This window comes from Dromiciops gliroides, chromosome 2, assembly GCF_019393635.1.
Source record: "Dromiciops gliroides isolate mDroGli1 chromosome 2, mDroGli1.pri, whole genome shotgun sequence".
Taxonomy (NCBI): domain Eukaryota; kingdom Metazoa; phylum Chordata; class Mammalia; order Microbiotheria; family Microbiotheriidae; genus Dromiciops; species Dromiciops gliroides.
This window is the reverse complement of record NC_057862.1, coordinates 410,223,914-410,239,997: the sequence shown is the minus strand read 5'-3', so window position 1 is coordinate 410,239,997 and position 16,084 is coordinate 410,223,914. Positions and strand designations below refer to the sequence as shown.

At 39.6% G+C, this 16,084-nt stretch overlaps 1 protein-coding gene across 1 annotated transcript in view; it reads right to left on the bottom strand.

Moving 5' to 3' along the window:
• The window catches only part of SHCBP1 (SHC binding and spindle associated 1), a 37,644-nt gene extending 27,052 nt beyond the window's left edge, over nt 1–10,592 (bottom strand). The window contains exons 1-4 of the mRNA XM_043987053.1: nt 10,490–10,592; nt 6,585–6,752; nt 6,014–6,129; nt 704–912 (exon numbers count right to left, since the gene is read on the bottom strand). Of these exons, the coding sequence (XP_043842988.1) occupies nt 704–912; nt 6,014–6,129; nt 6,585–6,752; nt 10,490–10,583 (587 nt within the window). The 5' untranslated portion in view covers nt 10,584–10,592. The remainder of the gene's footprint in view (nt 1–703; nt 913–6,013; nt 6,130–6,584; nt 6,753–10,489) is intronic.
• Nucleotides 10,593–16,084: the final 5,492 nt, after the last annotated feature.

Here is a 16,084-nt window from a genome sequence, read left to right as displayed (position 1 = left end):
AATGAGATTTGAGATGTAAGTGATCCTATTTTATGGTTTTTAAAAAATTCAGGAAAATACAAGTCAATAAAAATAGGCTCTGGTATATTGTTTTAATATCATTTGAAGTATAGGAATAAGTTAACAGTAACCATACAATGCTAAAATCAATTATGCTAAAAAGTACTGATCAAAACAGAATTTTCTCTGAAAAAGTACAGGAAGGAGCACAAAGGGTTTGTTTTAATCAGCATTAACCCAAAAACTGATTTTTTTAAAAAAAGAAGAGAGAAAATATGAGACACATGGAAAAATCAGGGCAAGTTTTTATAGCACATGTCATTCTCTACCATCTTATTAAAAGTCAGTTCGTCAATGCTGGAATTCTCTCAGAACATGTAATATTTATTTTCCCTTAAATTCACAGATATTGCCCATAAGCCCCAGCTTCCCAAAATCTTAAAAATTCTCTAGCAATAATTTCCAAATAACCCAGCTCCTACAAAAATTCACCACACTAAAGAAAAGTCTTTTCTCCAATTGTTTTGTTTTTTAATATCACTGATTCTGCAAGCATATATTTAAAGAAAAAAAACCTCTACCGTTAAGCATTTTTAAATAGACAAAATAACTAGTTAGATGGCTTAGTCTGAGGATCCTCGCTACCTCAATTCCATCCAATATTTTTGGTTATGAGACCATTTTCATACATTTCTCTTCTTACCTGACATGTTCAATTGCAAGTGCTGTCTGGTCAAACTCGCCTGAACCATCAAACACCACCCACAGTTCTTGAAGAGGTAGCAGGTTTTCTTTCAGTTCCAGCAGTTCTTTCATGCATTCCAGTGTAAAGGTACTAACCCGAGATTCACAAAGGTAAGGGTGAGTAAGCTTCACCTCTGCTTTCAGAGAGGAAAAATCCACATTTGTGACCTGAAATTTAAAATAATATAACAATTTGAAAAGATGGCATGCTTATCAAGTATATAAGTGACACAAAGCTTAGGAAGGATAACTAAATGCACTGGATAATAAGAGCCAGGATCTCAAAAGAGCGGTCTAGAATGATGGATCAAATATAAGATACTATTTAATAGGAATAAATACAAAGTTACACACTTCACCTTAAAAAAAAAAAAACAACTCCCAAATGAAAGATGAAGGAGGCACAACTAGATAACAACAGTTCATCAGAAAAAGCTCTGGAGGCTTGGTTTCAGTGGGCTGAAAACTCAGAATGAGTCAACAACATGCCACGTCAACCAAAGAAACTAATTCAACCTTGGGCGGCATTAAGAAATGTAAATAAGGACGTGGCAGTCCCTGCTTCATTCAATCCACATCTAGAATACTATATTTAGTTATACATGCCACATTTTAGGATCTGTATTGACAAGTGGAGAACATCTAGGAAAGGGCAAGTAGGATGGCAATGGAACAGTGACCACATCATATAAAGAGAAAATGAAGATATTACAGCTTTTTAACCCCAAAAAAGAAAAAACTTGGGGAAAGGGAAATAATAGCTATCTTCAAGTACTTGACAGGCTGTCATGTGAAAGAGAAATCAGAATTATTCTGCCTGATCCCAGGAGGCAGGGGTGTAGTGTCTTCTAAGAAGGCTAGAAGATCACTTGTAAGGGATAATGTCAAGATTCCAGTTCACTTGTGGCTTAGTTTAGATGGCCTCCAATGTCCCTTCCAACTCAGTCTACAAAATTCTTTTGCAGAGTTTGTAGGTAGGTTTTCTGTTTCATTTGAAAACACAAAAAATTGCTGAAAATTTAACAAATCAGAGGTAAAAAAAATGCTATCTATAGTCTGAGACTTCAAAAATATATAATGTTGGGGTAGCTAGGTGGCGCAGTAGATAGAGCACCGGTCCTGGAGTCAGAAGTACCTGAGTTCAAATCCGGCCTCAGACACTTAACACTTACTAGCTGTGTGACCCTGGGCAAGTCACTTAACCCCAAGTGCCTCACTAAAAAAAATAAAATTAAATAAAATTAAAATATATATATATGTATATAATGTTTAAAGAGGACTTAACTCCTTACTGATCTCCCTTCCTCAAGTCTCTCCCTTCCTAAATCCATTCCTCATAAATGCCAAAATGATTTTCCTAAAGTGCGGGAATGACCATGCTACTCCTTTACTCAATAAACTCCATTGGCTTCCTATTACCTCTAGATGCAATAGAAACTCCTTTGTTTATTAGTATTTACAACCTTTCACAACTGAGCCTCAACTTACCTTTCCAGCCTTACCTTTCACTCCCTTCACATACACTATGGTCCAGCCAAACTGACCTTCTCAATGTTCTTCATACAACACACTCTCTCTCCCACCTTTGTATAGCTGACTACTCCCCCTGGCCTGGATGTGCTCCCTCATCTCTGCCTCTCACAATCTCATTTCCTTCAAAAACTTAACAAAAGCATCACCTTCTACATGAAACGTTTCCTGATCCTCATCTGCACACCCCCAAAAATTGCTTGTATTTATTTTTATATATTTTGTACATTCTTTTTTTGTTTGTTTTGTTTTGTTTGCAGGGCAATGAGGGTTAAGTGACTTGCCCAGCGTCACACAGCTAGTAAGTGTCAAGTGTCTGAGACCAGATTTGAACTCAGGTCTTCCTGAATCCAGGGCTGGTGCTTTATTCACTGCGCCACCTAGCTGCCCCCTATTTTGTACATTCTTAAACACACAGACTGTCCCATCAAAAGATGGTAAGTTCTTTGGAGACACAAAATGTTTCATTTCTTTCTCTGTATCCTCCACACCTAGCACAGATCCTGGCATGTGGAATGTTCTTAATAAATGATTGCTGATTGCCTGAAAATGCCTAATTCCAAATAATTTTTTAAACCTAACTTCAACTGCCTTTTTAGCAGTTACAGTTGGCTTTTTAAATAAGTTATTTGATGACTTCCATAGTTTAATGTAGTATTTGGAGTTTTACTTTAAATTGAATAAAGTTTCAGGTGCAGCCCATTACCAACAATGAAATATATATCAGGTTTAGGATGAACAGTATCATCAGAGCTAAAAAAGAGATGTCAGTCATGCAGCAAGTTGGGAAAATAATGGCCTAAGAATTAGAGATCACAGGATAATAGATTTAGAGCTGGAAAGAAGCTTAGCAGTTTTCCTTTTTCTGTTTTGTTTTTTTTTTTGCTTGTTTGTTTGTTTTGTTTTGGTTTTTTTGCGGGGCAATGGGGGTTAAGTGACTTGCCCAGGGTCACACAGCTGGTAAGTGTCAAGTGTCTGAGGCCGGATTTGAACTCAGGTACTCCTGAATCCAGGGCCAGTGCTTTATCCACTGCGCCACCTAGCCACCCAGCAGTTTTCCTTTTTCTACAGATGAGGCAAGTGAGACTCAAACAGGTTAAGTGACAATCCAAGGTCACACAGGAAATAAAATGGCAAAAGTAGAATTAGAAACCAAGTCTTCCATCTCCAAAACTATCACTCTGCTCCACTTGCCACCAAGCTGCCAGTACAGCAGAAAGAGGGCTGGGTTTGGAATTAGAAGACCTGGATTCAAATGATGGCTCTGCCGACCACTTGGGTGGCCTAGAACAAGTCACTTTGATTCTCCAGGTCTCAGCTGCCTCATCTGCAAAATGAAAATTTTGTAGCAAGTGTCCTTTAAGGTCCATGCCAGTCTTCAATCTATAATCCTGCAAACTGCATGGCTACCCATAAACTATTTTTAAAAAATAGAAAATAGGAAGGCCTCCAACATGTTGGATAGATTCACTATGAAGGATGTATAGAAAGACATGCACAAGAATGAAAAAATGAGAAGGTATGGATAAGTATTTGATTTGTATCAGTGAGACGACCCACACCAAAGAGAACACTAATCCATTAAAGTATTAAAGACCAGATCAAAATTGTCTCTAAAATATATAGTCAGGCAAATTCTAATGTTATTAGTGTGCTGCTTAAAGAACACTGAACAGTCCAAGGTTAAGCTAACATTTAACAGAGAGAGAAAGAGAGAGATTCTAAAGTTAAATCACAAATATCCATATTTGACTCCAAAAATATAAGCATCTTCCTAAATTCAAAAGTTTACTGTGAATGTCATTAGTTTTAATACTGCAGAATTTCAACAGAAAGACCATATATATATATATATATAAGACTGTCACAATTTATAGCCTGATAGTACTATACCCATAATCAAAGGGTCTTTAAGACTTCTGAAACTTTCAAATTGCATTGAAAGCAACCTCTTTAGTACCCAGTGGTAAAGGAAAAAAATACATTCAGAGAGAACATGGCAAAGTGTGAGAAAAATCTTGTTAATTTTTCTTCACCACAAATATTCATCTTATGGCTATTTTTCTGACTAAGCTTCCTTTAAAAATCCTCATCTAAAGAAAGACCGTTTTGAAAGTAACAAGTGGAATTTATTGCAAACTTTTTTTTAATAAAAAAGTAAGCAACGTGACATGAAGATTCATCGTTTCATACAGAATCCTCTTTTGTGTTTTACTGTATTATGGAAATGATCTTTTTGTGTTGAAGTTAAGAATTTTAAAAACTAAATTTTGGGGGAAAAAAACAACAAAAAACAAATACCCTTCTCTATCTAGAAATGGTTCCAATAAAACCCGATTGGCTTCAATGCATCATGGTGTTATTAAGGTAACTTCAAATTTTTGAAAGTTATACTCTTAAGGCATAAGCTCCTAAAGTTCTATCAGGCTGGAACTGCTTCAGATATTAGCCCAGGGGGGCAGCTAGATGGCGCAGTGGATAGAGCACCAGCCCTGGATTCAGGAGTACCTGAGTTCAAATCCAACCTCAGACACTTAACACTTACTGGCTGTGTGACCCTGGGCAAGTCACTTAACCCCAATTGCCTCACAAAAACCAGATATTAGCCCAGGAACAAACTATCCTCTAAACACGAGCATAGTTAAGAACAGACAGGTTCACCACCAGAAGATTAATTAATCACCAATTGATACAAAACTTTTTTTTGGCCAAAGTAACCCCTACAATTCTCTATTACAATACTGAGGGAACACCATACTGATATAATCATGGATCTTTTAAGGTAAATAAGTCACTAATTAACAATCTGAATACAATAGACATCATCCACTTTAAAGTCAATCTGTACCGAGATGTCATCAAACAACAGAAGGTATCCTCACTCCCATATAAATTGGGCTAGAAAAAACAAAGATGTCTTTATCAAATATAAATTTTTTTTAAATATTGATCTCAAAGATTAAAAAATTATTCTCAAAGAACTATTCTACTAAAAGTTTCTTAGTCTGAACTTTATTCCAAATTAATACAGAAATCCAAAGTTAAGACCAAAAATTCACAAGCAACATCTGATTCACTGTCCTGTACATAAGTACTGCAGTAAGTGAAATTTTTTCTAAAGGAGTTGCAGTATAGCTCTTATATTCACACTTGTCGGTTTAACATTACAGTTTATCGGGGTTTTTTTGTGGTCCAGTTAACAAACACTCAGAAAATTCACAGCTGTAATTAGAGTGCAAATTTAATGGGAAAGACCCAGTCAGTTGAAAAATAAGATTGTTTTACTTTCTGCAATGGGGCACATTACCAAGAGATTAACCACATAACTACAGATTTGTTAAGCAAAAAATGGGCTGTCTTATATTGCCTATTTGGTTTGAGCTATTTAATGTGCTACAATTAAGACAACAAAAAATTAATTGAAACTGCTGTTGATTTTATAACTAGACCTTCTTTTTAAAATGAGTTCAGAACACCTACACTTCATAGATCTATAGTCAACTTCCCCTTACCAGGAGGACATTGAAACTTAAACTACTGAGATTCCCAAATAGCTTTCCTTCAGTTGCTTTTAAAATTTGCTTGAATGCTTTATCCACCGTGGCAATTAGATGTGGAAAACATGCTATTTTCAATCAGCTCATAAACTTTAATTAAAAATAAGTACTTTGGCTATAACAGTCTGAAGTAAAGTGCTTTTAGCTAGAGACAAATGTCTTAACAAGTGAATTAAATTTACCTCAACCAGCACCTCGAACACATTAGTGCGCCAGATTGCCTGCCATCCAGATGGTTCAAGGACCTTCTCCAAGTACTCAGCTGTGAATTCCCGTACCTCGGAAGCCTTGCAGTCAGCTACAAACAAATTAAATACTTGAAATAAGAATTTATACTACATAAAGCAGAAGGAAACTACTGTCCACCCAACCATTCGATGTGTGCACTCCATTCTCAATACAACACTGCAGGCCAACTGACAAGACTATTCTCAAATGCATAACTATAACACATTTCTTTATAGTACCTACTCCTTGAAGCAGTCAAAATATTACCATCCTCATATTACAGATAAGGAAACTGAGGTTTAGAGTTTCTATTGCTTGCCCAAAGTCCCACAACCAATGAATAGCACGGAAAGAAGATTCCATTCCCTATCTCAGAAATAGGGGCCCTATTTACACAGTAATTCCAAAAGTAGATTCTAGGGTACCGCAGTGCAGTAAAAAGATACCATATTCCCACCAAATTACAAAGACACGGAAAATATGAGAAGCAAGAAAACACATCTTACATGCAAAGTGCATACTTACCTAGGATATAATCTTGATAGGCTCTGAATCGCTCATAGAACAAAAGCTGATTTGTTTGGAAGATGTCTGGAAAAGGTACATTCCCTTCTGGCACAAACCTCTGCAAAATGGTCCCTGGCTTATCATGACTGCCATAATCACTGGATGTATCTTCATCTTGGAATAAGTCTAAAAGAATAAAGAACATTCAACTTCCTAAACACTTCCAATGTTTTTCAATTATACAAAAATTAAAGCACTTACTCATTTGAACAACAGAAAAGCACAAATGAGTATTCAGGTATTAGTTTATTTACCTCTCTCCTTGTCATATGGGACTATAGTTTATCCAAGCAAGCCTGAAAGCATATCAAATTAAAAGTTCTGTTTCAAAATCCTAAGAGCTATTTGCAAGTTTAGATTTTTACATCAAAAGATGCTTTCGGGGCTGCTAGGTGGCACAGTAGATAAAGCATCAGCCCTGGAGTCAGGGGTACCTGAGTTCAAATCTGGCCTCTGACACTTGACACTTACTAGCTGTGTGACCCTGGACAAGTCACTTAACCCCTCATTGCCCCGCAAAAAAAAAGAAGATGCTTTTCTCCAAAGACTACACCTCTAATTCTTTACTATCATTTAACTTTTTTCATTTTACTCAACATTTTATAATCAGATGGTATTTGCTTCATAACAATACTATAAATTTGCTAGGAAATAGAGAAAAGGGTGATTTATGACTCTTCTTTAAAGACTAGCACTGTTAAGAGTACTAAGAGCCTCTCTTTTTTTAATACAACTTCAAGTTCACAGTGCTCACTCAATATACAGTGATTAAAATAACCTTTAATAGAAAAAGATTTACTTTCATCTTACATAGGCTATGGTATTCCTCCTCATTGGAGACCTTAGCACTTTAAAAAACTGTAAAAAAACAAAAAACAAAAAAAAACAACCTATAAACTGGCCCTCACTGATAATAATTAATCATAATGATATCAAACATTTACTGTCTAGAGTAGTTCCTGTAGCTTACCTCTTTGTTTCTACTCTTAATAGCTGAGTAACAAAGCAGGAATTATCTTTCCATGACAACTTCCCAATTTTGCCTGTCTCCCACATAGTATTCTATACAGTAACAAACCATACTATAACATGATCCAATTAATAATACACGCCAATGTTTAGGGGCAGCTAAGTGGTGCAGTAGATAAAATACTGGGCCTGGAGTCAGGAAGACTCAATTTCCTGAGTTCAAATCTAGCCTCAGACACTTACTAGCTGTGTTGCTCGACCCTGGGCAAGTCACTTAACCTTGTTTGCCTCAGTTTCTCATCTATAAAAATGAGCTGGAGAAGGAAGTGGCAAAGTACTTAAGTATCTTTGCCAAAACCCTAAGTAGGGTATTGAAGCGTCAGATATGACTGAAAACAACTGAAAATCATCACCAATGTTTACATTAGTATCAATAGATGGATTTAAGGTTGACAGAAGTAGCATCAGAGCAAGTTAATATTAGCATGTACTAAATACTGGTAGCACTTACTTCTCTTACCTCCCACTGCTCCTGTTTTCTTAGATTCTTTTCTACTCCAAATCTTGGGACTGCCCTGTTGGCCTGCACTTGGCTTTACTTAGCCCTACAGTACAGCAATGGAGGCTTACAGTGCAGTAGGGACCTACGTTTCAGGAATGAAAAAACTGACTAGACTGAAACTAGAGAAGCCTTAAAGTTGACAATAGCAATAAATCACTTACTTTGAACTTTATATTTTACAAAATACTTTCCTCATAAGAACTGGTGTGAAAGGTAATAACAACTCAGATTTATATGTAACTTCAAGGCTTTCCTCACAAAAATTAATCAATAAATTCATTTTTAAGCACCTACTATGTGCCAGGCACTCTGCTAAGTGCTGGAGATACAAATAGAGGCAAAAGATGATCCCTGTCATTAAAGAGCTTACAGTCTAATGAGGGAGACAACATGCAAACAAATAATATACAAAGCAAGATATATTCATGATAAATAGGAAATGACAGAAGGCACTAGAATTAATATGAGTTTAGGAAGGCTTCCTGTAGAAAAAGTATTTTATTTTTTCATTTCACAAAGAAGGAAACTGAGATTTAATTCAATTTAAGAAATATTTCTTAATAACTACTATGGGCACAGTACTGAAGTAGGTGGCAGGCGATACCAAGACAAAAATAATACAATCTCACCCTTAAGGAACTTATATAATGTGTACAGAGAGACATATCTTACAGGATAGGATGTAATAAACACAAAGAAAAGACCTAAGCAAAATGAGTAGGAAAAATAAAATCTACTCTCAAACTCAGAAATAAGTGACTTGCCTGTAGTCAACAATTCAACCCAGGTTACAGAAAATCAGAGGTCTGAATCCAATTCTCTTATGTTACAAGTAAAGAAAACGAAGCCCAGGAGGTAGCTAGGTGGTGCAGCAGATAAAGCACCAGCCCTGAAATCAGGAGGACCTGAATTCAAATCTGACCTCAGACATTTGACACTAGCTGTGTGACCCTGGGCAAATCACTTAACCCTCATTACCCCCACAAAGAAAGAAGAAAAAGAAAGAAAGAAAATGAATCCCACAGAAGGAAAGAGATTTGTCAAAAGTCAGAAGCAAGACTCTAACCTGAGTCTTCTAACTCCAAGTCTACTGTTCTCCCAGGAAATTGGGTCCTAGACCTTAAACTGGATCATCCTGCTTCTTACAGTATAATACTTCAATATTTCAGGGATCCATTGTTGTTTCAGTGTACTTTCTCAACCAAACCAGTATCAACCCTCCTCCCCCCCATCTCCATGGCTTTGAACACTGAAGTGGTGGTGGTCACAGGTGGTCACAGTTACCATCTGTCTGACCTTGGGTGGTCAAGATTTATTAGCCATCTACCTCCTGGGTTTATTGAAGATAAAATGATGCCGTATTTGAAAAGAGCTTTGCAAACCTTGAAGCACTATAAAAATCCTAGGTATTCTTATTGGCAATTAGCTATGGTAATCTTTGTCCTCTAATGCCTTGGGTGGTAGAGTTAACTGGGTTCTCAAAGACTGAACACGAGTATCCTAAAAGTTTTAAATCTTAGCCAGGAATAAACCATATGTCATTCAATCAATAATCATTTACTAAGTTTGCACTTGCACAAAGTCACACTATATCTGTTCCATTTCACTGAGTGGCAGACATACTCCACACTTTTCCCTCTCCCCTCTCTAGCTGGACAGGCCCTGAGCACTTCACAGAATCTCAGAGCCGGGAAACACCTCAGAAGTCACCTAGTCTGACCACTACCCGAACACTAAGCTCCTCTACAATATCCCTGACACACGACCAAACAGGTGGCTTTGAAAATCTCCAGCGATGGGGAACTCACTACCACCCATTCCGCCTTTGGACAGCTTGAATAATCAGGTAATTTTTCCTAACATCAAGCCTAAATTCGCCTCTCCCTTTACTGCTATTTCTACTCCTCCCGAGAAGCATGTAATGTGCTTGAGAACAGCTGTGCAGCCGTCCCCACCCCGTCTACTCTTCCAGAAAAGAGATCAGTTATCCACACCAACCCCCTCCTTTCACAGACCAAGGAAATGAAATAAGGCCCAGAGAGGTCGAGTGACCCGACCAAAGTCACACAGACAGAAGGGATGAGAAAACGCGACCCAAACACCTCAAGCCTGGGCTTGACACCGCCACCCCCGGGCCCTTCCGGCCCTGATACCGCCAAGCTCCCTCCCGCAGGGCCTCCAGGGGTCCGAGGACGCGCCGCCCCGCAGAGGAGGGAGCCCCGGGGCCCCGGAAGGGCCTGAGGGAGGTAGCGCAAAAAACGGGCGACAGCCGTGGCCCCTGCCCGTCCGTCAGGCCCAGCGTGGCCTCCTTGGGGAAGGAGGGGATACGCACCTTGCTGCTGGTCCGCAGGCACCTCGGGCGTACCGGGCTCTGGGCCCAGCTCCGTAGTCCCCAAGCCATCAGCCGTCACCAACCCTTCAGCCATTTCAAATTTCCGCGGGCTGCACCCTGGGATGCCGTGACGTAAATCCACCGGACGTCTCTGATTGGAGACTAGCCAGAAACACAGAGACCCAATCAGAGGAAGACTTACTTACGTCCCCCTTCAAGCAGGCACCGAGCCTGGCCGCGTCTGCGCATATCGAGACCCAACTGTGTCTCCCCCTTCTGGCGGGAAGGCGAAGTTGTGCTGTCCACGGCAGTACAGGCTGCGTTTTTTTGAGCATGAGGGCATAGGACTTTCGATTTGGACCTGAAAGTGATTTTAGAGGCCCTCCAATCCAATTCCTTCGCGTTTTACAAGCTGAGAAGCGGCGAGGCTAAGTGCCTTGCCTAACCTAGGGTCGCAGCAGTTGGTAAATAAATGACAGATAGGAATTAAACAAGACCGGTCCCTGCACTTTTCCCATGAAATCGCATTGCCTCCGATCACTCTGTATTCAGTTTATTTTTATGTATCTACGTACGCGTTGTATCCCCCTGCAGAGCAGGAACTGTTTCGGTTTGGGTTTGGGTTTGGGTTTTTTGTTGTTCTGTGTGTTTTTTTTTTCTGCTATCCCCAAAGCCTCCATTGCCTGCCAAGTAATAGGTACTTAATAAATTTAAATGAATCAGTAAAAATACTGTATAAATATCAATGGGGGGGTGGGGGTTTGAGGTGTGCAATGTAGTGGCAAGAGAGTTATACTTCCAATAAAGAGACCCGGTTGTCCGTGGTATCTCTGAAACAAATCAATAGTCAATAAGCATTTGTTAAGTGTCTACTATGCTAAATTCTGGGGATGCATATATGTAAAAGACATATATACCATCAAGAAGCTTAAAATTTAAGGGGAGTGCAGTGCAGAATAATCCCAAACTCAATCTGGAAGATTCCCAGCTTGGAGACGTAGAAAAAAATCCAAAAAGAGTGCAAATATGTCTGGAGAAGCCAAAAAAGTCTAAAATGACCGTGACAGGAGAAAGAAGGCTAAAATGATGAGTACAGCAGGTGGGAAATAAGGAACTATGCGAACACCAGAAAGTCATTTAATCTCTCAGGACCTCATTTTCCTTATCTGTAAAATGGGGATATTCATCTGTATAATTCCTACCTCACCAGGCTGTTATGAAGATCATTTAGATAATGGGTAAAGTGCTTTATAAAGTTTAAAACGCTGTGTAAAAGGGCAGCTAGAGGGCGAAGTGGATAGAGCACTGGCCCTGGATTCAGGAGTACCTGAGTTCAAATCCGGCCTCAGACACTTAACACTTACTAGCTGTGTGACCCTGGGCAAGTCACTTAACCCCAATTGCCTCACTAAAAAAATAATAATAATAAATAAAACGCTGTGTAAACATCAGAGATGATTAAAAGTACTCTGGTTCCGGCCAAATTTGCCTAGTTGCTATTCCTCAGTCAGAATTTCCATTTTCCCTCTCCATTCCTTTGTACAGGCTCTTCCCAACCCGTGCCCCAAAGACTCCCTCCCTTCTTTCAAGGCTCAGCTCAAAGGCTGCCTCTTCTATGAAATCTTTCCTCATCCATCCAGGGGCTAATGACTCCCTTTACTCACTCTCCCCATAACCTTGAATTTATTTTGTATTACTGAGGCAATATTTGAATTCAGGTTTGTCTGACTCCAAGATCAGCACCTTATCCACTATACTAAGTTCTTAAGACTTTAATCTCTTTCTATCATCCATACAACTGAATCCTCTCATATGTCTTATCGCCACCCCCACAAATATTAGGGTGCAAAGCTACTTGAAAGTAAGGACTATCTCACTTTAGTATTTATATCCCAGCATTTAGCATAGTGCTCAGCACATGGTCAGAATTTAATAAATGCCTTTACAAATGCTTTCCACCTCCAGAGAGGGAACTGTTAAATTCTGAGTGCAGAGTGAAGCATAATTTTTTCTACTTTATTTTTCTAACAACATAGCTAATATGAGAATATGTTTTGCATGACTTCACATGTATAACGAGTGTCATATTGCTTACCTTCTCATTGGGTGGGGGAGGGGCTGGAAGAAAAGAGAATTTGGAATTCAAAAATTTTTTTAAATTAATGTTTAAAACGTAGTTATTTTTAACTGCTTTTTTCATTAATTCGATCCATATGGATGGGGGTTACCCACCTTTAAGGGAAACACTCCAGAACAGCTTTATATCCACAATGAGAAGTTAGGGGAACTCCTGTTCATAGGGAAAAGCTCTAGGCCACTGGATTTCCCCTTGGGCCTTGAGCCTGGGTACAAGAAGAGGCAAGGAACTTGAAAAAAATTAAAAGGGGGAGGAGAGAATTACCTGGTAAAGAGCCAGGCAAAATTGAGAAGCAAGCATGGAAAAAGAAATCCTGTGCTATTCCTGAGGTGGCAAGAGTGGGAACAAAGAGTCAAGCTACGGGCCTGGATCAGAGTGGGGATACAGAAAGGAGAAGGCATGGAATGGTATTGTTATGGGGACCCCAAACCTAGGAGTCCTAGAAGAATCCTGATGACTGCTGAACTTCAACAGATTCCAACCTCCCTCAAGAGGGTAGCATGGCTGCCTGCTGAAAATCTTCAACAAAGACTGATTGACAATTTCCTCACTCCATCTGCCCATATGACAAGGGACAGTTTCCCAACCACCACTCCATACCTCATAAGTTTTCCCCAAAAGATTTCTTCACACCTTCAACCAGCTCTAAAGATGATGGGATGATATTCACATATATATGGACATCAGAGAAGGACTACAATTTGACTTCCTCTTAAATTTTCATGGCTTTCATATCTTAACAACTTTTAATATTAGATTGGTGTCTCTTTCATGGTCTGCTAATATTTATACTAAATAGAGACTTTGAGGCATGATTTGTATAACTGATTACTCAAAACAGGAAAAGTAACAAGGGCCCCCAGAACCAGAGTTCTCAGAGACTTCAGGGGCCCACTTGTTAAATAAATGTAACATCTGTTTCACTAAGATCTCTCCTGCAGAAATTATAGAGACTGTGAATGCCTTTCAAACTAGTCTTGAGAACAAATTTTCTAGGGAAAGGGAAGGAAAACTCTGGGCATCCAAGGAAGGAGAGAATGACAGTGGAGTATAGGAGAGAGCTTACAAAACAGAGACTGGGGCATTGAAAATAAATTTTAACGACTTACACATCAGTCTGGTCAGGTCATTCCTCTGCTTAAAGTTTTCAGTGGCTTTCTCTTGCCCACCAAATAAAGTTTGAAGCCTTGCTAGAATTCAAGGCCCACCACAACCCTGGTACCGCCATGCATACCCAGCCTTCAGTTGGGTTTTTCCCCCTGTTCTATGCACTGTATCTTGCAGCTAAACTGCACTTTCTATTCCATTAATGTGCCCTATACTCTCCCATCTCCAAGCTTTGGTTTCAACTAATCCCTACACCCGGAAAATCCTCTTTTCTCTTCTTTGTTTGGCGAATTTCAACTTAATCTTTAAAGCACAACTCAAATGCCACCTCCTCCCGGAAGCCTTCCTTTATCCATGCTGACAGCAATGACCTTCCCCTCAGCCCCCAAAATTCACATAACACTTTGTTTGCAGTTCCCTCATGTTTTTCAAATATAATGTATCAAAAGTCCATATGTAGCAAGACCCCAGATGTGGCATAGGACCATGTATGGTGAGGACTGTCCTTGTGTGGCTTGAAGGGAGGCAGAGTAGACATCTCTAGCCTCTTCTCTCCCTACCCTTCTCCACAGGAGACTTTAATTCCTGCCAGGAGGGGAAACAGGAAATTCAGGCCAGAGGCCACTGTACTCTCTTCAGAGAGAGAAGGTGTCATTCCCTTCAATAGTGTTAGTTTAGGGAATATGATCTGGTTCAATCTAATATTTGATCACTGTTTCTCATTACTGGGGGCAAGGGGAACCCCAAGGTCTACATCCATCCCTTTCTCACCTAATACCAGTTTCACAATGAGCACCTATAGCAAATAGCAATCATCAAAGAAGACCAATTTATCCAAATCAGTAGCAAAACAGAAATCAGAGAAAATATACAGAAGAGAATATTAACCAAACAATACAAAGTAAAAGAGCTCCCCCATTCGGAGCAAGATAACTCAGATCATGGCAGCTAGGTGGCGCAGTGGATAAGCACCGGCCCTGGAGTCAGGAGTACCTGAGTTCAAATTCAGCCTCAGACACTTGACACTAGCTGTGTGACCCTGGGCAAGTCACTTAACCCCTATTGCCTCACCAAAAAAAAAAAAAAAGATAACTCAGATCAACCAAAAGAATGTCCTAGATCTTGCCCAAGGGGAAACACCTCACAGATAGCAAGCTGAGGATATGGACAGGATGGAGACTGTCTGCTCCTCTCATGTATTTGCAGGGTCTTTTCTAAGTGGGGTTGACTTCTTCCATCTTCCTCCTTGAATCTAGAAACCAGAAATGCCCTAAGCCACTCAAAGCTTGAAGAGTCTGGAAGAAGAATGAAGGCTGGAGCTCCTTGGTTCTCACTAGCTCTGCCTCACCCCTCACACAGAGAAGAGCATTCTTCTCCACCAGTAAGGAGAAAGTCCCATACCTATGGGCTTTGGACAGGGATTACAATAATGTGGTGTATTCATAGTCAGGTATCTATACTAAGCTCCATGAGGTTAGGGAGTGTAATACTTGCTTTTATATCTCCCCCATTGCTTAGAACAGGGCTGTGAACACTTTAAAGGCTATGTAAATGTGGGAGGCAGTTAGGAAAGAAGGAAGGCAGGGAAGAAGGAAGGAAGGCTGAAGCCTGGAAGGTAAGTAGGCAAGAAGGGAAGGAGGGAAGGAGGGAGGGAGGAAAATAGTTCACCATTTTTCCCTGGTGTCATTCAACAAGAATGGACAATTTATTTATTTATTTGTTTGTTTGTTTGTTTATTTGTTTGTTTGTTTGTTTGTTTATTTTTTGCGGGGCAATGGGGGTTAAGTGACTTGCCCAGGGTCACACAGCTAGTATGTGTCAAGTGTCTGAGGCCACATTTGAACTCAGGTCCTCCTGAATCCAGGGCCAGTGCTTTATCCACTGCGCCACCTAGCTGCCCCCAAGAATGGACAAATTTAATTCAACAAACATTAATGAAGTGCCTATTCTGTTAAGTGTTGGGGATACAAGGATGGAAAAACATGACATAATTCTAAAAGTTTAAAGTCTATTTGGTGAGAGGATAAAAATAACTGACATTTATATAGTGCTTCAAGGTTTGCAAAGTACTTTCCATACCTTAATTTCATTTGAGTCTTACAACAAACTTGTTAGGTAGATACTACAGGTACTATTATCCAAATTATACAGATAAGGAAACTGAGGCTTAGCCATGGTCACAGTAGAAAGTTCAAAGACTGGACTTGAACCCAGGTCTTCCTATTCATATAGCCACCAGATTGCTTGAGGTTCTCATCAACTCTCACTCACATGGGCTATTACAGTGGGTTCCTGATTGGTTTCTCTGCTTCCTGTCTCTCTCTCTCTCTCTCTCTTTTAATCTATCCTCT